Raw genomic sequence first — 24,918 nt, forward strand, 5'->3', positions numbered from 1 at the left:
AAATGGCTTACTAACTTATATGAGATTTAAAAGCTGCCCTGCAATGAAACTCTATATCCCTAGTGCATTTACTTTCCTTCTCTGCTAGAGGAACATTTCTATTCTCTCCCTTTCTCATTCTCGGCTGAAGACCATCCATCTTACTTCACTGAGAAAAAAGAAGCATTCTGAAAAACAGCACACAACCTCTCACTACCATACCACCTCTTACCTTCATCTGTGCCTGTATGATGTGCCTACCCCTAATTACTATGGTCAAAGTGTTCATGCTCTTGTTTTTTCACTAGATACCATTCCCTCTTGCCTAAGATATCCCACTAGCAATCCTACTTCTTTCTTGTTCCATTACTTTCTCATTCTCTTGACTCATTTCCCTTAGCATACAATTATTTCTCCCATCTTAAAAATGGGAACCCTCTTCCTCTCCCTCTACCATACCATTATTTCTGCTCCCCTTCACAGCAAAATTGCTCAGATTACCACATTTGTGGTCTCAGTTCAGCTTCTCCCATTCTCTTGTATCCACTCCAATGAGGCTTTTGCCTCCACCCGCCCTCCACAGAAATTGCTGTCAAGGTCACCATAACCTCCACATTGCTAAATCAAGTGGTCAATTCCTAGTCATTTTTTAGGCACTGTTGCTTATCTTCTTGAAATGCTTTCTTCATTAAGTGATCAGGCCATCACACCCTCCTGGTTTTCCACCTCCAGGTGTTCCTTCTCAGTCTCCTTAACTGGTTCCTCATTTCCCTGACTTCTAAATATGCGGTGTTGAGATCATCTTTAAAAGAAAAGACCATCTTTACTAACTCCTTTGTTGCTCTTTCAATCTCATGGTTTTACATACCATCGGTACACTGTCAGCTTCAAATCTGTATTACTTGCCCCACCCTTCTTCTAAATTCTTGATTCAATACCATTACTGAAGAAACCAAGTTCCAAGTTCCTCATCTCCTTCCTTCCCCAAACCTACTTCTTCAGCAGCTTTCCCTATCTTAGTAAATGACAACTCCAACCTTCTAACTGCTCAGGCCAAAAATCTTGCAGTCATCCTCAACTCTTTTTCTTTTCTTTTTATTTCTTTTTTTCCTTCTTCCTTTTTCTTTCTTCCATCCAAGCACAAGAAAGTGTTATTGTCATCCTCAACTATTTATCTCGCATCTACATCTAATTCATCAACTACACCTCTCAGCTACACCTTCAAAAATATCCAGTATCTGAGTACTTCTCAACCTCCACCACTACCATACTAATCCAAGCTACCATCGTCTCTAATGTGAACTTTTGCAACAACCTGGTCTTTCTGTGTTCCCCCTTTCCCTTCCATAGTCTATTCTCAATACAATAGTCAAAGTGTTTAAGACTTATTAATCAGAGTATGTCACTCTTCTGCCCCTAAAGCTCCAAAGCCTTCTCATCTCATTCTGATTTACGGTCAAATTCTTAATGGCCCAGATGTCCCCACATTATCTGGCTCCCTGAACCTCCTTTCTGTCCTCCTTTATTACTCTCTCCCTTGGGCATGTCCCTCCAGACATACCGTCCTCCTTACAGTTCCTGTCACTGGGCACACACCTACCTCAGGGTTTCTGCACTTGATCTTCCCTGCTTAGACATTCCCTGTGCCTAGAATGTTTTTCCCCATGCCTAGAATGCTTTTTCCCCATTGCCTCAAATATAGTATTCACCTAATAAAAAATTAGGTAAATGAATTTAGACACACATTGAACATTCATTTGCTATCTTGCCTACTTTAATTATTATTAATGCATAAACATTTTCTCACATTGTCAGAATACTTCAAGACCATAATTTTTAGGGCCAATAAAATTCCATTTTATAGACATACCTCAAATTATTTACAATTTGGAACTAAAAAAACAGGATATTTATAAATGGGATATTTTGGATGTTCCTTCAATATTTCTGAACTTCATTAGTTTCACTTCTAAAAATGAGGATATGTACCTCACAGGATTGTTGCAAAGGCTGAATATGAACTAATAAGTGGACACAGGGTCATCAGTTTTGTTACCACTGCTTAGATTAGAGGCATCATGAGACTCCAAATCCATGAGTTGGAGTCAGATGAATGCCAAGACATTACACAATTTTCAATGCTTTTCCATTTGTTTAGATACAAGTTTGAGTATATGCAATTGGAATGGTCAGCAAGTACAATTTGAGCTCCTTCAGGATATAGTCATCTCTTCCTGGCCAGGACTTAGCTCAGTGCCTGACATATAAAAGGTACTGGATCAGCATTGAGTAGGTAGGTGGGTGGGTGGGTGGCTAAGTGACTGATTAAGTATGGTAGTCATTAGTGCTGTCTCTCTGTCTAGGCACTACAAAGCCAATACTTTTTGTCTCCCTATCCTGTGATTGGGTACAGTCATTTAACCAGTTCTGGCTAAGGAACTATGAGAGGAAGTGACATAAGTAATTTTCATTTTGGAGCATTTATATGAGACCTTCCATGTTCTTTTTCCACAGAAAAGTGATTATGAAAGGATATGCTAAAAAGGAAAACCCATCAACCACTCAGTCTCTGAGTGAACATAATGAGCACAGCTCCTTGCTTATTCAACTGGAAGTTTATGACAGTAAGAGCCATACATGTTGTTAGGTTAAGTGACTAAAATTCATAAATTTTACTGCAGCAGCAAAACCTAACCTATCCTGGATAATACAAGCAAGTTAATGACATTCATTTCAGAACTAGAAATTTATCAGAGTTTAATTTCAAATAAAAAACCAAAATGGTACAGATAAGCAGTATAGCTCAGTATAATAATTTAACCTCTCTGTATGATAGTTCTCTTGCTTGCCAAGTTTGATGGCTCATGCCTGTAATCCTAGCACTTTGGGAGACCAAGGCAGGAGGATTGCTCGAGAACAAGAGTTAAAGGCCAGCCTGGGCAACATAATGAGATCCCGTCTCTACAAAAAGATTTTAAAAATTAGCCAGGCATTGTGATGTACCCATGTAGTCCCAGCTACCCAGGAGGTTGAAGTGGGAGGATCACTTGAGCCCAGAGGTTCAAGGTTTTCGTGAACTATGATCACACCACTGCACTCCAGCCTGGGTGACAGAGCAAGATCCTATCTAAAAACAAACAAAAAAGATAGTTCTCTTGCCTACAAAATGGAATAATAGCATCTACCTCACAGGACAGTAATAGGGATCAAATAAATGAATGTCTATTAGTACTTAGGATAATATTTAGGGTATTTGAAGCTTTCAATAAATGGTAGTATATTATTATTAATAATGCACTAGACACATTTACATTATATATGTCATTTTACTCTCATCTCTTACTCCCTATTCATTTTAATTTATGGTCAATTTTATCAATTCAAAATATCTTTATTAAGAAGTACCATATCCTCTCAGAACCACAAGAAAAAAAAAAAAAAAAGCCAAGTACCAAGCAAGGCACTAGGAATGAAGACAAATAAGATCTACCATCGAGGTATTTTTTTCCTTGCCTATGATTCTCCTTTCTTCTCCAATAGACCCACAACCAAGCAAACTTTCAAATCACAAACACAATGTTCTATTATATTATAATATATATCAACTATGCAATGTTATAAATATTGTATCAATTGAAGAGGTGATTACTTTTTAATTTAAAAACACTTTATATGTTATGGGTCTGTATCTTATTCAAAGTCAAGATGGAAAAGTTGTTTAGGTCCAATTCACCAAAGGCAATTAATGTTATGGCAAAAAACAGAACTTGTACCCACATTGCCACTGTAATGTAGTGCCCTATAAACAGGAGGCACTCAGTGAACAGAATTATAGGTATATCAGAGATTAGTAGATCCAATCCATCTATGTTACAAATTAGTACAGTTACTAGAGGGTTAAGCAACTTGCCCAAGAGTATGATGTGAGTTAGTGGCAGGGCTGATCCAAGAACCCAAACTTTGAAAATGTTTTAAAAGTCTAAATTCTCTAAAGCACAAAGTCCCTGCAACATGCTGACAGAGGAATATAAACAAGACAGTGAAAAACCTAAAGTTAATTTTTACTGAAATTAGATTTTAGCATTAGCTAGTAAGAAATTAAAAACTCGGCCATCAGAAAGACAGTGTTAGATTTACTATTATTATAAAGAGAAGGTACTTCCAAAAACCTAAAAGGGTAAATTCATTACCATATTTCCCATCAACACTTTATCAACACTTAAAATAGCACAGAAAGAAAAATAGAAATAGTTTCATATGTTTCTTTTTATGTACAGAATCTTGTGTGAAAAGAATAATTTCAAGCAAGAAAAAAGGTTAATTCCTATGCCACAAGTTTATTATTGATAACATTAATCTTATTGATTTAAAAAAAAAGTGAAGGGGTTAATTAAAGCCATGTACATTAGGAAACTGCAAGATTAAAATGTTTTTTGTGTTTTTTTAATATTTAACTTATAAAAAAATATGGAACGCTTCACAAATGTGTGTGTCATCCTTACGCAGGGGCCATGCTAATCATCTCCGTATTGTTCCAATTTTAGTATATGTGCTGCCGAAGCGAGCACAATAAAAATGTATATCGTTTATTGTTTACTAAGTGTAATGCACTGTGCTAAATAAGCACTTTACACATACCACCTTTTTTGACAACAAACTTACGGGATAGGTAATACAATTATCCCCATTTTGCTGATTATGAAAACAGGGGCTGCCTCTGAGTAACTTACTCAGGTAGTGGCAGAAACAGAATTTTCTCTCAAATCTGTTTGCCTTTAAAAGATACGCTTTGGGGTTAGTTGTTGTTTTTTTTTTTTGTAGAGACAGCCTCTCACATTGTGCCCAACCTAGTCTCTAGCTCCTGGCCTCAAGTGAACCTTCTGACCTCTCAAAATGCTAGAAGCCACCACACCCAGGACTAAAAGCTATGCCTTTAACCACCATCCTATTCAAGCTCTATCAAGTTTCTGACCTTCTTTTAGATCAAGGTCAATCCATCACATCTAAGGGGGAGGCTGCATGATCTCTAAGGCCCCTTCTAAAAATGAGTCTGTGTCACAAAACACAGAAATCAGTTCTGAATTCATACAATATTTCTGACAGGATACTCCAGGCCTGAGGGGAAGGCCATCAGTAAATGAACAGATAAGAAGAAGAGAAAGGGGAAGAAAAATTTAAAGGAGGAGGAGAAAGATCATTATCATCATGCCCTTCCAAGGGGCCTAACATAGCTAGACATAACATTTTACCAGACATCAGGGCCTCTGTGACAAAAGTGGTCAAGGGGAACCTAGAACAGGAACTGAAAGCAGAACTATAAAGGATGTACATAAATTTAAATATAGCTTAGCCCACTGATGTGATTCCCCTCACAGCACATGAGGAAGGAGCTATAGGAAAGCCTTGCAGGAGTCACTGACCATGAGCTCAATGCTGGGCTAAAACACAGACTTCTAACAGAAACAATGATCAGGTGTTAAATAGGAATAGTGGGGTACTAAGTTTTCAGAGGAAGCATTACCACTACTGTCATACATTTGGATGAGAGTGAATTTTCAGGACAGAGTTGTAAAGGAACTAGCATTTGTTCCATTAAGTTGTTTAAATTCCTACCATGTTCTAGGCACCGTCCATGTGGCTTTCATGTGTTGCCACACTGAACTCTGAAGACAACCTTGGTGGATGTGATGATTAATTTTATATGCCGACTTTATAGGCCATGGTGCCCAGCTATTTGGTCAAACATCATTCTAGATGTTTTGTGAAGGTATTTTTTGGGTGAGATTAACATTTAAATTAGTGGACGTTAAGTAGATTACCCTCCATAATTTTGGTGGGCCTTATCTAATCAGTTTAAGGCCTTAATAGAAAAAAAGTTGATTTTCCCTCACTTTGGGAGGACAAGGCAGGTGGATCACTTGAGGTCAGGAGTTCAAGACCAGCCTGGCCCACATAGTAAAACCCCATCTGCATTTTTCTTTTTTCTTTTTTTTTGCCCTGGTTCTTGCTGACTGTCTGTATTTTTAAAACTGCAAAAATTAGCCAGGCATGGTGGCAGGCACCTGTAATCCTAGGTACTCAGGAGGCTGAGGCAGGAGAATTGCTTGAACCCGGGAGGTAGAAGTTGCAGTGAGCCAAGATTGCACCACTACACTCCAGCCTGGGCCACAGAGCAAGACTCCATCTCAAAAAATAAAAATAAAAAAAGACTGACTTCCCCTAAGCAAGAAGAAATTCTGCCAGTGAAATGTCTGTGCATCCAAAGTGCAACTCCTCCCTGGGTTTCCTGCCAACTCTTCCCTGGGTTTCCTGCCAACTCTTCCCTGGGTTTCCTGCAACTCTTCCCTGGGTAGCCTGCCAACCTACCCTGATGATTTTGGACTTACTAAGCCTTCACAATTGCATGAGCCAATTCCTTAATAAAAATCTCTCTTGTAGAGAGAGAGACACACAGACACACACACTGACAATAAAATAGGTATTGCTCCCAACTTAACCAATGAGAAAAATGATGGCCTGCCAGGACCCATTCTCCCTTTCCACTACATCACACACTAAAATGTGTGACTTGGTACTCACATTCTAGCCTGAGGGGCTCAGGTGGGAGGTACAAGGTAGTAAGCATGCAACATTGTAACCATAAGCCACACTTTCCAGGGAGCCCTTTATGACACTAATACCACACATACCACACATGTACCCAGAGCCTCTATGTGCCCAAGTGATGTACTATCCTTTCTCTGGTCTATGAATTCAGTTATTTCAGGTAAAAATTAAACAAATATTCCTACCTAAATAAGTATTTGAAGACTTTGAAAAACGAAGAAAAAATAATTAGTAAAGAATTAAAGTAAAAGATAAAAAGAAAAATGATTTGACAATTAAATGATGGTAGCTTTTGCTTTGTTTAGGTTCTTGTAGGATAATCTTGCATTCACTCTCAACAACTATTTATTTTGTGCTTTATATTTTTTATAGGCTCTTCTAGATATTGTAGAGTACTAACTAGCTGGAGGGACATACATAATATAGTAAATATGCAGGATGAAAAAAGACCAACTAAATTGCCTTAAAGAAGTCAAGGATTCACAGAAGAGGTGACATTTCTGTTGGAATAGAAGTATGAGTTTAAATAGTGGAGAAGAGAGATGGTATTCCAGACAGAATTTCTGACATAGTGTAAGTCACTTGAGTCTGTTAGGTTGCTAAAAGTGCAAGCTGGGATGGGGGGTTAGGGCAGACTATAAAGTTGGAACAACCAGCTAGGGTTACATAGTAAGGAACAATGAATTCCCATGCCAAGGAGTTTGAGCTTTATCCTGCAACCAGACTTATGAAGGAATTTCTAAGCAGGGGAGGGACAAGGCCATGGGCTAAGCCTTTTTAGAGACCATTCCATAAAACCACATCCTTTACATACATAGAAGGACAGATAGGTCCAGCTTGGTCACTAGGGCAGACATAACCACAGATAAATAATTATAAAGTTTGATAAAAATTAAACTTTCAATAAAAACTAAGCCTTACAGTCTTAATAATAGGTTTATTATTAGAAGGCATCAAAGTATTTCATGTGCTCTAACTAAAAAAACTAAAGTTGAGTTTACGCATAGTCCCAACTAAAAATCAATGCTTCAGAAATTGTCAACTAGTATAATTATAATTATGCAATAAATACATATGTAAAATTTTTCCTCAGAAAATGAAATAAAACTCAATTGGAATTGATGTAAGAAAAATTATTATGTTATTAAATGCATACATGGAATCTGTATCCTAAAATATAAATTAAATATAAGCCAGTGGGCAAAAGGTGGCTGAGTAAAGCTGGACTTTGCAAATCATCAAAAATGGAAAAAGAAACAGTGTTGAATTATATTTCTAAAGAGTACAGTGGCCAAAAAAGGAATCTACAATAAAGGAATATAAATTAGGAACTAAGGTACTAACTAATCATTCATTCCCTTCTACCCTTTCACCCTTTCACTCTCTCCTTTTCTGCTGATAGTTCTCTTTTTCATCAATCCCAATGGGATTTTAGAGATCTTCCATTCCAATAGCCTCCCCCGGGTTTTACTTTAGGAACTGAGCTCTGCAAATAGTTGTATATAAAATCCCAGCATACAAAACAGATAGAAGCATAGAGAGCCACCTGAAAGCGGTCAAGGAGAGAGGGGGTACTGGAGCACCTAATTTGGCCTTCACTTCAGCCTTCATCCACTTTTCCTCTGAAACATCTCCCCAAAGAGCCCTTAATTTTCCTCAGTAAAGTGTAAAACACATTGGACCTTGTCCCAACCTTCCTAATTTACAAATGAGGGAATTATGCCCTAGAGAATTAATTTAAGGGAGTTCCCTGAGGGGGAAAAAAAAAAAAAAAATCTCCTGGTACCTCTGCTAAAATTAAAATGTTTCCTCTTCCTCATAAACTTGAACTCAAATGTCTGGGTTAAAAATTGTTTCTTGGGGCCGGGCGCGGTGGCTCATGCCTGTAATCCCAGCACTTTGGGAGGCTGAGGCAGGTGGATCACGAGGTCAAGAGATCGAGACCATCCCGGTCAACATGGTGAAACCCCGTCTCTACTAAAAATACAAAAAATTAGCTGGGCACGGTGGCGCGTGCCTGTAATCCCAGCTACTCAGGAGGCTGAGGCAGGAGAATTGCCTGAACACAGGCAGCGGAGGTTGCGGTGAGCCGAGATCGCGCCATTGCACTCCAGCCTGGGTAACAAGAGAGAAACTCCGTCTCAAAAAAAGAGAGAGAGAAAAAAAAATTGTTTCTTGGCCAGACACAGTGGCACACAACTGTAATATCAGCACTTTGGAAAGCCGAGGCAGGGGGATCACTTGAGCCCAGCAGCTCAAGACCAGCCTAGGCAACATGGCAAAACCCTGTCTCTATTTAAAAAAAAAAATTTTTTTTTAATTCAATTATTTCTAAGTTATTCTGGAAGTCTATGACATCCCTCTACCACAAATTCCCATCCAAAATTCACATAAGCACTGGGCTCAGTGGCTCATGCCTGTAATCCCAACACTTTGGGAGGCTAACACAGAAGGATTATTGAGCCCACGAGTTCAAGACTAGCCTAGGCAACATAATGAGACCTTGTCTCTACACAATCAACAACCACAAAAATTCACATAGGTCTATAACCACATATTATATGAGTGCCTACTTGAGGCCAGATACTCTGCTAGGAACACGTTATCTGCTCTCATTTAACCATCACCACAAACCCCAAGAGATCAAGGAATTAAGCTCAGAGAAGCACTGTAATCTGCCCAAGGTCACAGAGCTAGCAAGGTGGAATCTGGTTCTATTTGACTGACTTCTAAAGCCAAGCTCTTCGGACCCTTGCACTCTTTCTAATCCCAGCGTTTTCCAAATATTTTCCTATTTTTACACAGACTTTCAGAAATGCAGAACTGTCAGAATTTCTTGTCATTTCACAGAGGATGTACTTTTGCATCCAACCCTGTGGGGGAATCCCTCATGCTGCAGCCAAGCACAAAGGCATCAAGCCTATTTAAACCTCTAAACTCACGACCATAGAAAGGCTAATCCCCACCCCCACCACAAACTCCTACCACTCCTTTTACAAGCACAGGCTACATACATTCACTCTTATGGGGAACAGGGACTGTCAACAATTAATAGGCCTACAAAATCAGCTCTGAGTTGACCCCTTATGAGAGGCTGACTTTTAGGTTGCATAACTGTCAGATATTATCCATAGGTAAAGATATTAGACTTTGTATTTAGGGCTGCCTTAGGGCAAAGGATGACTATCACCGCAGACTAGGTACCAGAGCTGACATTTAATAATTTGAATTTGAGGGAAGGTCAAGGGAGTTCGGATTGGGGAACCCTCTGGGAGCAGGGGGAGTTGAAGTGACTGTCGTGGCCAATTACAGAACAGCCGGAATCAAGAGTATAGGGCCAGAACTACTATTAAATTATTGGTGACGGGAGGAGAAAATTTAAACAGAACTGGGACTTCGGGCCACCCTCTGGAAAATGTAAGCCAAAAACCGAACAGATCCTAGGCATCAAGGGGTGTGAATTTCGAGGTGGGCTCCGTTGCCCGGGCTCTGCGGGTCGGGGTTCCTGGCGGTTGGGTCTGGGACAGCAAATCCCCCGTTCTCCCTTACCTTCTGTTGGAAGTAGAGAACCGAATAGTTCTTGGCTACAGCCGGGAGGGATGTGGGGTTGGTTGGCAAGTGTAGGCTGCCGAGGGCCCTTAAGGCCGGCCGTAGGGCTATGGTGGCCCAGGGCGCCAGAAACGACAGGAGCAAGAACCGGAGGGCTGGGCGGCCCATGGCTCAGGCTGGCGGCTGCAGTGCGGTGGGAGGGCGAAAAGGAGGCCGGCAGAAGCACACAGCCTAAGCCCTGCCCAGCCTGCAGCTCCGCCCGCCGCAAACTCCTCCCGGGGGAAACCCAAAGCCAGCCAGCTCCTCAGTCACCGCCCAAACCAGGTCACCCCAGCCACTCTGCCCCGATCCCCGAGGGCACCGCCTCCATTCCACTTTCCTCTCGCGCCATCTGCTCCGTAGCACTCACCTTCATTGCGGTCGCCCCCCGCCAAGTCTGCCCTTATCGTGCTAGGGCCTCTCCTACCTCATCGCTGTATCCCACGCTTTATCTATAGCGCCCCCAAAGCCTACCTGTCCTTCAGGTCACCCTATATCCCTACCATTATCATCACAGCCAAACCCTGCCCTGGCTGCCTCAATTCCATTGCGACACCTCCTGCCTTCCGCAAATCCCACATAATGGCAATAACAGCTACCATGACTATTTATTGAAGGTTTACTACAGGCCAGTATATCACGAGGCAGGGTGGCATAGGCATCATCTCCTATAACTCAACCATCACAGCAACTTGTGCGTCGTATATGATTGTTTTCCCACCTACAGATGAGGAAACTGAGGCTCAGAGAGGTGCGGAAACTTGCACTAGATCACTCAGATAGCAGAAAGCGGAGCACGTCGTCGCAGACCGCTGGGTCCAGCTCCAAAGACTGTGCTCTTTGCACCCACCTCCATCATGGAGCCTAACCACTCCCTATGATACTCCGTTCTTGGGTCACCCCAAACCCTTGTTGCTCGCACAACCCATCCATTACAAAGTTCTCCCCGGGTCCTCATCGCCCTTAAATCCCGCCGGGTCCCGGTCCTTTCTTCTCTGGCACCCGAAAAACAACTCCGCGCCCCACCACCCTCCTGCCACCGCTCCCTTCCTCCCCTCGCCCCTGAGTAGTGCTAGCGCCTAGGACGGCGCCGAGTCTGGCCTCCACAGCTCCCTCAGCCCTCTTCATCCAGCTTCCATTCCCTCTTTCAGTCACTCCGCCAGACCTCAGGGAGCCCTCGCCCGCTCCACACTTTCCGGGGATCCCTAGCCCCAGGAGGCTCAGCGCTGCTCCAAAACCAACTTTACAGACTGTACTACTGCTCCACCTGTCGGGGAGAAATATTCTACCCGCAGTTTGACGAAAATGGTCGTTCCCAGACGCTTGCAGGATTTCTTGGCTAAGCTCCACCCTCTGCGGCGCCTTTTTCTGATTGGCTCTGAATAATCCCGGCCCAGGAGTTACTTCCGGCGGAAAAGGACGCGGGAGATTCGATTGGAAGGCCCCCGGCGAGCTGCCGAGTCCGGCGGGTGTGCGTCACTGTGCGTCGCCTGGCCCCGCTCCTGGTCTTCTGCTTCAGGTGAACTGGGTAAAGTGGTTCTCGGGAAGCCCAAGGGTTGGAGACTCTCAAGGTGGCTCTTAACTTCATTTTGAATGAAACCCAGAGCGCGCCCCTGTTTTTTCACAAGTCATTCTCCGTAAACCGGCAGCCATGAGGGTAAGGGTATAAACGTCAGTAATTTTATTTTAGACTCAGTGCTGTGGCTATCACCCAACGAACGTTTATTGAACACTTACTGTGCCATCGAGCTAGTCGCGGAGTGAGCTTTTAGAATCGGAAATACAGAGGGGAAAAAGGCGCGACTCTTGCTTCTGTGATGTTCAAGTACTTATTCAGCTGGCCGCTGTGCAGAGTAGTACGTGCTGAAGGGGGGTCTTCCCAACTCCTGTGATGGCTTAGAGGGACCATACTTAATTAAGCCATGTGCTTAAGCCAGAACTTGAAAATTTTCTTCCTCTTCACACCTAGCCAGTCCCTACCAGCCTCTTAAATATCTCAGATCTGTTTACTTTTCTCCATTTTTCACTGACATTATTTTGGTTCGACCCTATGACTGCTACATAGCTGTGACAGTACCCCCCCTCCCCTCCCGCCTGGTTCACCTGCTTTCAATCTTGCTACCTTCCAGTCCAGTCTCCACATTGCCGGGCTGATAAAGTTCTTATTTGACTGAGACACCCCCCATTAAAGACCTTTCAGTCGCTCCTGTTTGCCCTCAGGTTTAAGCCCAAACTCTTTAACATGACTTACAGGCTCTTTCCCGTCTAACTTTTGCCTGCCTTTTCAGCCCCGGTGGTTTTCCACCACTCCAGCCATATAGAATGTCTTTTGTGTTCCTGAGGGATACTGTCCTCTCTCTCACCCCAAACCGTCTTCTGATCCTGTCCCTGACCTGGCTAATTCTTACTCAGTTCGCAAAGCCTTTTAAATCAGAAACCCTTTCCTGACCTCTCAAGACTGGATCATAGAGCACCAAGAAATTGTTCTGCAGATACTTAAGTACTTCTTTCCTCTGTGCCAAGAACTGCTAGATACTGGGATCCAATGATGAACAAGGTAGATTCCTGTTCTCATGGAACTTACCTTTTATGGATGGAATTAAGGAGAATTAACGAGGAAACTATGAATTAGACTGGTCTAAGAAGGCCTTTCTAAGGAGTTGATATTTAAATTGATGCCGAAAAGATGAGCATGATCCAACCATGCAAGAGAGGGAAGGAAAAACATTCTAAACAGAGTGAACGGGTTGTGCAAAGGTCCTGAGACAGGAAAGAGCTTGGCATGTTAATGTTCAAGAATCTAAGGAAAAACCAGTATTGCTGGAATATATTCAGAAAGGACAGTTGTATGAGAGGAGTCTGGAGAGATGGACAGGGGCCAGATCATGATTAGGATGTTAATCCAGCACAATAAGCAGGAGATAATGGTGGTTTGGATTAACGTGATGGCAGAATATATGAGGGAAAAGTCAATGATGGTTTCTAGGTATGGAAGTAGACTCAGGTACCTTCTGATGAGTGTGATGTGGGACATGAAGGAAAGGGAGGAATGACAAATGACTCCTAGATATCTGACCTGAGTTACTGGTTAGTGAGTAGTACCATTTACTGAGATGGAGGAAAATTGCAGGCAAAGAGGTTTGAGAGGAAACTAAGAATTCAGGTTTTTTAACTATTAAAGCTTGATATCCCTATGAGACATCAAATAGAGTTGGCTCTCAGGTAAGCAGTTAAGATATGGAAGTCTAAGGCCGGGCACGGTGGCTCAAGCCTGTAATCCCAGCACTTTGGGAGGCCGAGGTGAGTGGATCACTAGGTCAAGAGATCGAGACCATCCTGGTCAACATGGTGAAACCCCGTCTCTACTAATACAAAAAATTAGCTGGGCATGGTGGCGCGTGCCTGTAATCCCAGCTACTCAGGAGGCTGAGGCAGGAGAATTGCCTGAACCCGGGAGGCGGAGGTTGCGGTGAGCCGAGATCGCGCCATTGCACTCCAGCCTGGGTAACGAGCGAAACTCTATCTCAAAAAAAAAAAAAAAAAAAGATATGGAAGTCTAGAGCTTGCATGTATTATTATTTCATTGATAGTCATATATTGTTTGTCTTAGCCAATAGACTATAAATTCCTTGAACATAAGAGCCTGTTTTTTCTATCTCTTAAACCCTGTTACCTTCTACAATCCTATAATAAATGTCCCATAAATGATAGTCAATGGAAAAACTGTACTAAGATTTTCCTGGTTCGTGTTTTTAAAGTATTTTTCATAAGTAGTTCACCTTTGGAGGTTTTCTCTCTTTGTTTTTTCTTTTTTCTCTTTTTTTTTTTTTTTTTTTTTTTGAGACAGAGTCTCACTCTGTCATCCAGGCTGGAGTGCAGTGTCCCAATCTCAGCTCACTGCAACCTCCGCCTCCCGGGTTCAAGCGATTCTCCTGCCTCAGCCTCCTGAGTAGCTGGGATTACAGGCACATGCTGCCACGCCTGGCTAATTTTTTTGTATTTTTAGTAGAGACGGGGTTTTACTGTGTTAGCCAGTAGGGTCTCAATCTCCTCCCACCCGCCTCGGCCTCCCAAATTGCTGGGATTACAGTCATGAGCCACCACACCCGGCCTGTTTTTTGCTTACTTAATTTTCACTCTCTTGCCTGCCTGTCTTACTTTTCTAGAATTTTCGTGTTCATATCACGAAATTATTTTTTAGGGACTGATTGTGACTGCCTTTAGAAAAATTAAACGAGTATGTGCCCTTGGAGGAGACCATTAGATAGTGTTAAGAATACAATTCAAAATAGCAACCCTTCCCATAGCTGAGGCCTCTTGGTCTGTAAAATATAAAATAGAAAATTGGAGAATAACAGGGTGACAAAGGTTTTCTTGCAAGGCAAGAGCAGTTTGGAGAGAAATGAAGAAAAGGGGAAAAGTTAGTTATACTTTCTTTGCTTTATGCCATTAGAAGTTTTTTAAAGGAGTAATTTCATCCTTTGGGCAGTCTTGAAGCAAATACACACATAGTTTCTTTCAAGTGTAAAGCTTGAGCAAAGAATGTAATGGACCAGAAAGACTAATAAGCTACTCATCAGAAGGCATGAGTTTCAGACCTGATTCCTCCTAATTCCTGACCTTTAATTAGTTATTTAATTTCTCTTAGTGGATCAGATAATGATGAAAAGCACTTTGCAAAATGTAAAGCAGTCAAATGAACTCAAACTGGATTATGAACTTTAAGACAGAATCCACAGCTTACACTTTTCAGCCCCATCCCCAGATGCCAATTTACACTAAATACTTAATTGAACTTTTTCTCTAGGATCTAATATATAATAAGAATTAGTCTAGATTTTCTAACCTAACCCAGTTATTCTAGATCTTCTAGTCTAGCCCAAAGAAGGAAAAAAAATATGTTGGTATGTGCATGTATGGGCACATTTTTTTTCATAAACGATTAAGATGCCTTCTGAGAACTTGATTATAAGGTAGTTAAACTGAAAGGTCACCAAATAATGGATTAGAGCAAAGCATTGCAAAATAATCTAAATGAGACTGAGATGCTGTCAGGCCTCTGGGATTTAACTGTAACCATGTTTATCACAAGTGTTACTCACTGTCAGATAGTCTCAGTGAGTAACTGAGGCTATTGGTTTTCAAGTGTGAACAGTTTGTCCATTACCTGGGAACTTATGAAAATGCAGATTCTCAGGCCCTTATCCTGGACTTACTGAATCAAATTCTGGAGTTAGAGCCCAGCAATCTGTTTTATCAAGCCTCCTGGGTGATGTTGATATAAAGTTTGAGAAATACTTGTCTAGTATGAAAATGAGATGCAGAGGTTGTAATCAATGAGTTTATGTAACTGATACCACTGACAAAACCATCTCTAGAATGAAAAAGATGCATCAGGCATTAGCTTGATTCCATTAAATAGTTGATTCACCACACAGCTCTTCTTCAAGCAACTTTCTGTTTATAATTTAAGTATAATATATACTAGTACCAAATATACGTATATGGGATTCTGATATGTCCCTTCCCTGTGATGGTAATTTTCCATGTTAAATTACTAAAACATCTTTGGATTATGGTTTAGCTCCCCATATGGCTTGTCTAAAAGGAGAGAAAGCAAGTATTCCAGAATATTCCATGGTAAATTAGATATGTAGTATACTGTGTCCACATGGACCCCACATATTTTGATAAGCATAAGTCTATCGGAGCCTTCATTCCTGGACATTGACCTAGGTAATCCCTGGGCTTTCAAAACAAAGGCCAACTGAGGCCTTAATTAGTTCTGCCCCAACATTTATACTTTTGTCTCTCTTTGTACCCTCCTTATTTCTACTCTTATGTGTGAGAAATTTAAAGGAATCAAGATTTACTTTGTATATGAATATCCAGTATTTTTATATTTATTAATTTTTTTCTCATTATAAAAGTGATACACTTAGAAACTATTTTAGATATATAAAGGAAATAAAAATCACCCTTAACATTACCACACTGAGAAAATACTTTTTAAAAATCAGATTATATATTTTCCTAACTATCCTCTTCTCTTTCCCCATCCCTCCCATCAAATTAGTCCCCTTGTTATATTTTCTCACGGCACTGTATGCATTTCATGTGTAGAATTTGCCAGAATTGCAGTTAAATTTTTTGTGTTTGTTTATGTAATGTCTGTCTCTTATACTAGACTGTAAGTCTAGTGACTAGATAGAGACCTTGTCTGTTTGTCCATCAATCACACTATCCCCACTTGGCATTTAGCAGCTGCACAATTAATAACTGATGAATAAATAAATGTGTTAGCGTATTAAATTGGAATATGATTTTCTGTGATGGAGCTGAAAGAAATGTAATACTATATCATCATTCTTCTCAATAAATCTGAGAAGAAAGAGAAATTGCAAAGATACGATGTATGAAATTGTTCCTGAGTATATCATCATGTCTTCATAATTTTAGTGTTTACTTATTTCTGATGTTTAATTTAATTATTCATCAGACATGCAGTCACTATACTGCAAGTCAAGCAGTAGAGAGAGACAGAGAAATAAAACAAACTATAAAACACCCCAGAGCCTAGGTTAAAAAATAAATAAATACAAAAATAAATGAATAAACTAGATGAAAAATATGAAGGAAATACTATGAAAACACCAAAGAAAATAGTTAACAGTAACTATCTGAAAGGATCTTATTCTGCTATTGTCCAACAGACAATAAACGGGAGGCCTTTTTGCCATTTTCTGGGGTTCAGCAGGTGAAATACAAATAGTAAAAATACTAATGATCCCTTTCATTACAGTTCTCAAATTTGCTATTTTTAATAGATTTTTTTAGACTTATTTATTTGATCCACTAGAGGGCAATAAACCCTTAAAGACAGTGTAAGCAACCTTTAAAAGCATAGTGGTAAGTGCTGGCACAATTAATTTAGAAATAAATCCAAAATGTCCTGCTTATTTAAGTTTTTCATTTATTCGTGAGTTATCTGCCCAATTAGTACATTTTTTTAGGATAGACAGTATCTTATTTTTACTTAGCCCAGTTTACTAGTCATGTTACAAATTTATTCAATTTCTTAAAGTTTGAATAGCAATTGTGTAAAGAATATGATTTGATGAATGGCCATATTGTTGTGGTACAGTGTAAAATTCTGTTTTAGAGCCCTAAAGAAAATAGTCTCTGCTCACAATATGACCACAAGTTAAAAAGTTAGAAGTGAGGATAAGATGTAAGTAATGATTAAAATAAGGTACTGTGTATGAAACTAGTTTGTGTATTTTGTATACGAATATAAGATAATCTTATGATTTGATAAAATTCTGTTTTATATTTAATGCTATGTGGCAAAATTGTGACTTAGGAAGAGGAATTGCAAGTCATGAAGAAGATTAATATCTGAAGTTCAGATTGACAATTTCTGAGCTTTGCACTGAAAATATAAGCAGATAGTCCTTCTAAGATCTTAGTCTGGGTCCAGGAAGAAAAAAAAAAATGTATTAACAGATACATTTAATATAATGTGGCATGTGATGAATTAAAGAGTAATTTAACTTCTGGGAAAATGTCGTAGAAAAGAAGACTTCTAGGAAGGATTTTAAAGAAGAATAAGCATTACCAGGAGAATGAAAGAGCATTTTAGAGAGAAGAATTGGAAAAAAGCAAAGGCATAGAAATGTGAAACATACTGTGGGGGTGGGGAAGCAAGGAACACAACTCAGATTGTTTCCCTTAGCATAAATTACTGGCACATAAAGAGCAAGAAAGAAAGTTAAGAGAATAGGCATTAGGGAGAATAAAACCAAATAGACGATACACTACAATAGACAAAACAAATGGTAGGACTACAAAGGTACAATAGTATATGGTGTAGAAAAAAAAAGAAAAGCCATTCTATTTGTTAACAAAGAAAGACTTTTTAGGGAACTTCAAATGAAACAGGAAGAAAATTCTGATATCATATGGCATATGCCTAATCTGTTATAAAAATTTTCTTAAATTGCAAGATTCTGCTTATAGTTGTTCATTCATTCAATAAATTTTGTTTTGAGATAAGTCTCTGTTGCCCAGGCTGGAGTGCAGTGGCGCAATCACTGCACGTGACAGCCTCAATCTCCCAGGCTCAAGCAACCCTCCCATCTCAGCCTCCTGAGTAGCTGGAACTACAAGCATGCACCACCATGGCCAGCTAATTTTTTTTATTCTTATTTGTAGAGATGAGGTCTCGCTGTGTTGCCCTGGCTGGTCTCAATCTCCTGGGCTCAAGCAATCCCACTTCAGCCTCCCAAAGTGTTGGGGTTGCAGGCCTGATCCATTACACCTGGCCCCATTCAATAACTATTTATTGTAAACTTAGTATGTGCTGAGCACTGTAGAGAACAGGATGGACTAGGTCCCTGTCTTTATGAAACTCAGGCTAATGGTGGGTAGAATAAACAAAAATAAGTAAGCAAAGACATATATAGGATGACTCTCCAGCATGAATAGTACCACAAAGGATAAAACAGGTGGTGCCATAGAAACTAAGAGAAAGGAGGAGTCTTCTTGGACTAAAGTGGGACTCTCTGAGGGGATAACTTTAAAGATTGAAGGATGGTAAAGAACCAACTATTCCAAGACCTAAGGGAAGAATATCCTAGGTAAAGAGAACAGTAAGCACAAAACCCTAAGAAGGAAAATTGTTTGGTATGCTTGAGGAGCAGAAAAGAAGGCCAGCATGGCTTAAAATACAGTAATTAAGGAGGAGAGTAGTACAAAGTGAGATCAGGGATTGGCAAGATCTAGATGACCCAGGGCTGCACAGATCATTATGAGATATTGAGACTTCATTCTAAACAGCAGGATTTTAAGCAGGTAAGAGACAGCATCTTCGGGAGTGAGCTTTATGTTCTTTTAGCTCCCCTAAATCACAGGTGGATGTACCACCATACTATACCCCACCCTAAATTAGGTTTTAGAGATGTGGAAGGAAGGTACATTTTTTGACATAACATCATTTGTTGTGTTAACTAAAAGTTATAGGAGGTCTTTGTTTTGTTTGTTTGTTTGTTTTGTTTTGTTTTGTTTTGTTTTTTTTAATGAGAGAAAGAAAGAAAGAGAAAGAAAAAGGGGGAGAGAGAACAGGATTCTTGCTCTATTGCCCGGGCTGGAATGCAATCTAAAAATAGGTATTAAAAACCTCTTTTATGCCAATAATTGTGCTTAACAACAGAGACAGGAAGGAATAAAGGAAGAAAATATCAAACAAACAGCCAACCAATATTTCATTTAAGTCTGTGAAATGCTATGCAAATGCTGAAGAGTGATTTACTTCCAATTATGTAGTCACTTTCAAAATAGGTGTAATATAATACTGAGAAAAATGTATGTTCTGTGGACCTAGGGTGGAGAATTCTATAAATATTCACTAAGTTTACTTATTCCAGGTCTAAGTTTAAATCATAGATGTTCCTATTAATTTTCTATGTCATTGATCCGTCGAATATTAACAATGTGGTGTCAAAATCTCCCACTATTATTGTGCGGGAGCCTAGGTCTCTCTTGGAGTTGCTCTACTTGAGGAATATCTTTGTGGTGTTCTCTGGATTAGCTGGAGTTGAGTATTGTCCTGCCTTACTAGATTAGGCAAGTTTTCCTGAATAATATCCTGAAGAATATTTTCCAACTTGGATTCATTCTCTTCATGACATTCAGGTATACCTATCAATCGTAAATTAGGTCTTTTCACATAGTCCCATATTTCTTGGAGACTTTGCTCATTCCTTTTTACTCTTTCTTCTCTAATCTTGTCTTCTCGTTTCATTTCCTTAAGTTGGTCTTCGACCTCTGATATCCTTTCTTCTGCTTGATCAGTTTGACTGTTAAAACCTGTGCATACTTCGTGAAGTTCTCGTATTGTGTTCTTCAGTTCCATTAATTCACTTATATTCCTAAGTTGTCTATTCTCATTAGCATTTCGTCAAACCTTTTTTCAAAGTTCTTAGTTTCTTTACATTGGGCTAGAACATGTTCTTTTAGCTCACTAAAGTTCCTTATTATCCACTTTCTGAAGCCTGAATCTGTTCATGGAACGCACTCGTTCTCCATCAGGCCTTGTTCTCTTGTTGATGAGGAACTGTGATCCCCTGTAGAAAGGCATTCTGATCTTGGGTATTCTCAGCCTTTTTACGCTGGTTTCTTCCCATCATTGTGAGTTCATCCACCTGTTGTCTTTATAATTGCCTACTTCCAAATTAGGTCTCTGAGTGGACGTCCAACTTGTTGCACTGCGCCGGCCAAAACAGCAGCATTAAGATTCGTGGTGCTTTTCTGCCCGGGAATCTCCAGTCTGGCTTCCCTCTTGAGTCCCTTCTTCAATCAGGTAAATGGGCGACTCTGCCTTCCCAGAGCTCCAAACATCAGCCAAAAGGGAACCCAGTCCCGTTTATTCTGCACCAAGAACCGCCACGCCGGGGAGCCGGCAAAACCACCACACCGGCCACAAGAGTTGCCCTGGTGACCCATGGGGCTCCTCCACTGGGAATCTTCCAGTCCATGGGCAACAAAAATTCGTCTGAAAGTGTGGTGTCCTCTCGTTCTCTGCGCTTTCTCTGGGAGCTACAATCCCGAGCTGCTAGTGATCGGCCATCTTGGATTAGAGGTCTTTGTTTTGTACTAAGCTCCTGCACTACACCCCAGTGGACCAGACTAAAAATCAAAATGGAGTCATTTATGCTTCAAAGTTCCACCTCACCAAATCAAAACTACATTGTTATCTGACCTTCCTAGAACTTAGGAGAGAGAAATAAACTTTGATGCTTATAACAAAAAGTAGCCTTATGTTAACCAGTTATTCCTATATTTTTCTGTTTCTCTGTTCCTACTTTAGGAAGAAAGTAACTTTGAAATGACCAAACTGCTTTTCGTTCTTTGTTTCTACTTTCTTCAGCTCTTCTCTGTCTATAAAACCAAACTTCTCTGCTCAGCCCCCTGGGACATTTATTCTATTTTACAGAATAAAGTATTTCCCAGTTCTAGAATTGTTACCGGAAAGAGGCCCCAATCCAGACCCCCCCGAAAGGGTTCTTGGATCTTGCACAAGAAAGAATTCAGGGCAAGTCTATGAAGTGAGAGCAAGTTTATTAGGAAAGTAAAGGGATAAAAGATATAGAGCAGCCTCAAGGGCTGCTGGTTGCCCATTTTTATGGTTATTTCTTGATAATATTTTAAACAAGGGTTGGATTACTCATGCTTTCCCTTTTTAGACCATATAGGGTAACTTCCTGACCTGACAGCTGGCATTTGTAAACTGTCATGGCACTGGTGGGAGTGTAGCATTGAGGACAACCAGAGGTCCCTCTGTGTCACCATCTTGGTTTTGGTGGGTTTTAGCCAGCTTCTTTACTGCAACCTGTTTTATCAACAAGGTCTTTATGACCTGTATCTTATGCCAACCTCATGTCTCATCTGGTGACTTCAAATGCCTTAACCATCTGGGAATGCAGCCCAGTAAATCTCAGCTTCATTTTACCCAGCCTGTAGACAAGACGGAGTTGCTTTTGTTCAAACTTCTCTGATAGAATCATAAATAAAGCCGATTAAGATCTTTCACAAAATTGTTGTAATTTTGTCTTTTGACAGTTGCAATGGCAAGGAATTTGAGGTTTTAGCACTCATAATGGCAGTTTTCTTTTATCCTTCTTTCTGCCTTTCCTTTGTATCTATATTACCTATCCTACCGTGTCCTTAGAGATTGCCATGTAGCCTAAGGTGACAACCAAATCTAGGAATATGTGATCTGCTTGTGGCAGAACCTTACTAATGTATACATAAGAGTCCCAACAGGAATAGCAAAAAATTAGGATTAGCTTTTTCTTTTCTGTGCTCCTTTTAATAGCACAGATCAGTGATTTATGTAAATTATTTATCTTTCATCTTTGCAAATTTTTTTCTTATTACCTTAGGTGCAAAGATTTTATTTTTATAGAAATGTTGTTTTGGTTGACTATCAGGATTAGTATCACTTTAACATCTCCCTTCCATAGTCACCACATTTCTACATTTCTGATCATCTTTATGGAGTACTATACTGAAAAGATTCTATTATTTTAAAACCAGTGACCTCAAGTCTGTCAGAATTTGCTCATGCCAGTATCAAAAACAGTATCACTCATTTTCAGAAATTGAAAACTTTTGCCATGTGTTTACAAATGAAAGTTTCTTGATACAGCTTTATCTCAAACAATTACAAAGACCTTTGTTTTAAAGCAAGTATTTTATGCTATAAATAACCTAATCCATTTAAAAAATTAGTAAACAAACCAACCTTATTTTTTTGAGACAGAGTCTTACTGTGTCACCCAGGCTGGAGTGCAGTGTGGCATGATCTCAGCTCACCGCAACCTCCACCTCCCGGGTTCAAGTGATTGTCCTGCCTCAGCCTCCTGAGCAGCTGGGATTACAGGCCCGTGCCATCACACCTGGCTAGTTTTTTATATTTTTGGGAGAGACAGGATTTCACCATTTTGGCGAGGCTGGTCTCAAACTCCTGACCTCAGGTGATCTGGGCCTCCCAAAGTGCTGGGATTATAGACATGAGCTACCTACTGCACCCAGCCACAGACCAATCTTTTAATTTTGAGTTTTTTTGTTTTTTAAGAAAAAGTCTCACTCTGTCACCCAGACTGGAGTGCAGTGGCATAAACATGGCTCACTGCAGTCTTCACCTCCTGGGTTCAAGCGATCCTCCCACCTCAGCCTCCCAAGTAGCTGGGACCACAAGCTCATACCATCATGCCTGCATAATTGTTTTTTGGTTTTTTTTTTAGAGAAATGAGGTCTCACCATGTTGCTTAAGCTGAATTTTTACAAAGAAAATAAAGAGGGAACATTGCTACAGGCATACCTCGGAGATATTGTAGATTGGGTTTCTGACCACTGCAATAAGGCAAATATTGCGGTAAAGCAAGTCACACAAATTTTTGGTTTCCCAGTGCATATATTAATAAAAGTTATATTTACACTATAGTCTACTAAGTATGCAATAGCATTATGTCTAAAAAATACATATTTTAATTAAAAATACTTTATTATTTAAAAATGTTAATAATTATCTGAGCCTTCAATGCGTCAATTTTTTGTAGTGGAGGGTCTTGCCTCAGTGTTGATGGTTGCTGACTGCTCGGAGTGGTGGTTGCTGAAGGTTGGGGTAACTGAGGCAATTTCTTAAAATAAGACAACAATGAAGTTTGCTGCATTGATTGACTCTTCCTTTCACAAAAGATTTTCTATACCATGTAATGCTGTTTGATAGCATTTTACGCACAGTGGAATGTCTTTCAGAATTGGAGTCAATCTTCTCAGACCCTGCCACTGCTTATCAGCTAAGCTTATGGAATATTCTAAATCCTTTGTTGTCATTTCAACAGTGTTCACAGCATCCTCACCAGGAGTGGATTCCATATCAAGAAACTACTCTATTTATCCAAAAAAGCAACTCCTCATAAGTTCATGCCTTATCTTGAGATTGCAGCAATTGAGTCACATCTTCAGGCTCCACTTCTAATGCTAGGTCTCTTGCTATTTCCACTAAATCAGCAGTCACTTCCTCCACTAAAGGCCTGAACCCCTCAAAGTCATCCATGAGGACTGGAATCAACTTCTTCCAAACTCCAATTAGTGTTGATATTTTGACTTCCTCCCATAAATCATGAATGTTCTTATTAGCATCTGGAAATTTTCCAGAAGATTTTCAACTTACTTTGCCCAGATCCATTAGAAGCAGCATAAATGGTAGCTATGGCTTTAAGAAATGTGTTTCTGCAATAGTAAGACTTGAAAGTCAAAATGACTCCTTGATCCATGTGTATAGAACGGATGTGTTAACAGGCATGAAAACAACATCAGTCTCCTTGTGTAATCTCCATCGGCACTCTTGGGTAACCGGGTGTGTTGTCAATGAGCAGTAATATTTTGAAATAAATCTTTTTTTCTGAGCAATAGGTCCCAATTGTGGGCTTAAAATATTTAGTAAATCATGCTATAAACAGATGTGCTGTCATCTAGGCTTTATTCTTCCATTTCTAGAGCACAGGCAGAGTAGAATTAGTGTAATCCTTAAGGGCCAGAGGATTATTGGAATGGCAAATGAGCACCGGCTTCAATATAGAGTCACCAGCTGCATTTGCCTCTAACAAGAAAGTTAGCCTGTTCTTTGAAGCCTTGAAACCAGGCACTGACTTCTCTAGCTATGAAAGTCCTAGATGTCATCTTCCTCCCATATAAGGCGATTTTGTCTACATTTAAAATCTATTGTTCAGTGTAGCCACCTTCATCAGTTATCTTAACTAGATCTTTGGATAACTTGCTGCAGCTTCTGCATCGGTACTTGCTGCTTTACCTTGCAGCAAGTTAGGGATTATGTTTTGGAGACGGCTTCTTTTCCTGAACTTCAAGAACTAACCTCTGCTATCTTCAAGCATTTTTTCTGCAGCTTCCTCATCTCTCTCAGCCCTCATAGAATCGAAGAGCGTTAGGGTCTTACTCTGGATTAGGTTTTGATTTAAGGGAATGTTGTGGCTGGTTTGATCCTCTAGCGAGACCACTAAAACTTTCTCCGTATCAACAATAAGGCTCTTTTACACTCTTATTTATGTGTTCACTGGAGTAGCACTTTTAATTTCCTTCAATAACATTTTCTTTGCATTCACAACTTTGCTGTTTGGCACAAGAAACCTAATTTTTGGCCTATCTCAGCTTTCAACATGC

At 40.1% G+C, this 24,918-nt stretch overlaps 2 protein-coding genes and 1 non-coding gene across 4 annotated transcripts in view; 1 reads left to right on the top strand and 2 right to left on the bottom strand.

The window, feature by feature from the left end:
- Positions 1 to 10,328, bottom strand: part of PRCP (prolylcarboxypeptidase) — a 76,485-nt gene extending 66,157 nt beyond the window's left edge. Inside the window, exon 1 of the mRNA XM_012469570.3 lies at positions 10,135 to 10,328. Within this exon, the coding sequence (XP_012324993.3) occupies positions 10,135 to 10,302 (168 nt within the window). The 5' untranslated portion in view covers positions 10,303 to 10,328. The remainder of the gene's footprint in view (positions 1 to 10,134) is intronic.
- Positions 4,441 to 4,547, bottom strand: LOC135270255 (U6 spliceosomal RNA). Its single transcript, XR_010338423.1, has one exon. It is a non-coding gene; the product is annotated as a U6 spliceosomal RNA (small nuclear RNA).
- A 1,278-nt stretch (positions 10,329 to 11,606) lies between the features above and the next one.
- The window catches only part of DDIAS (DNA damage induced apoptosis suppressor), a 33,258-nt gene continuing 19,946 nt past the window's right edge, over positions 11,607 to 24,918 (top strand). The window contains exon 1 of one of the 2 annotated variants that reach the window (XM_064365586.1): positions 11,607 to 11,692. The gene's annotated coding sequence lies outside the window, so the exon portion shown is untranslated. Of the gene's footprint in view, positions 11,831 to 24,918 lie in introns of both variants that reach the window. The other variant, XM_012469569.2, reaches the window with a different exon arrangement.

Source organism: Aotus nancymaae, unplaced genomic scaffold (genome assembly GCF_030222135.1).
Source record: "Aotus nancymaae isolate 86718 unplaced genomic scaffold, 86718_ANA_hifiasm-v0.15.2.pri h1tg000059l, whole genome shotgun sequence".
Lineage (NCBI taxonomy): Eukaryota > Metazoa > Chordata > Mammalia > Primates > Aotidae > Aotus > Aotus nancymaae.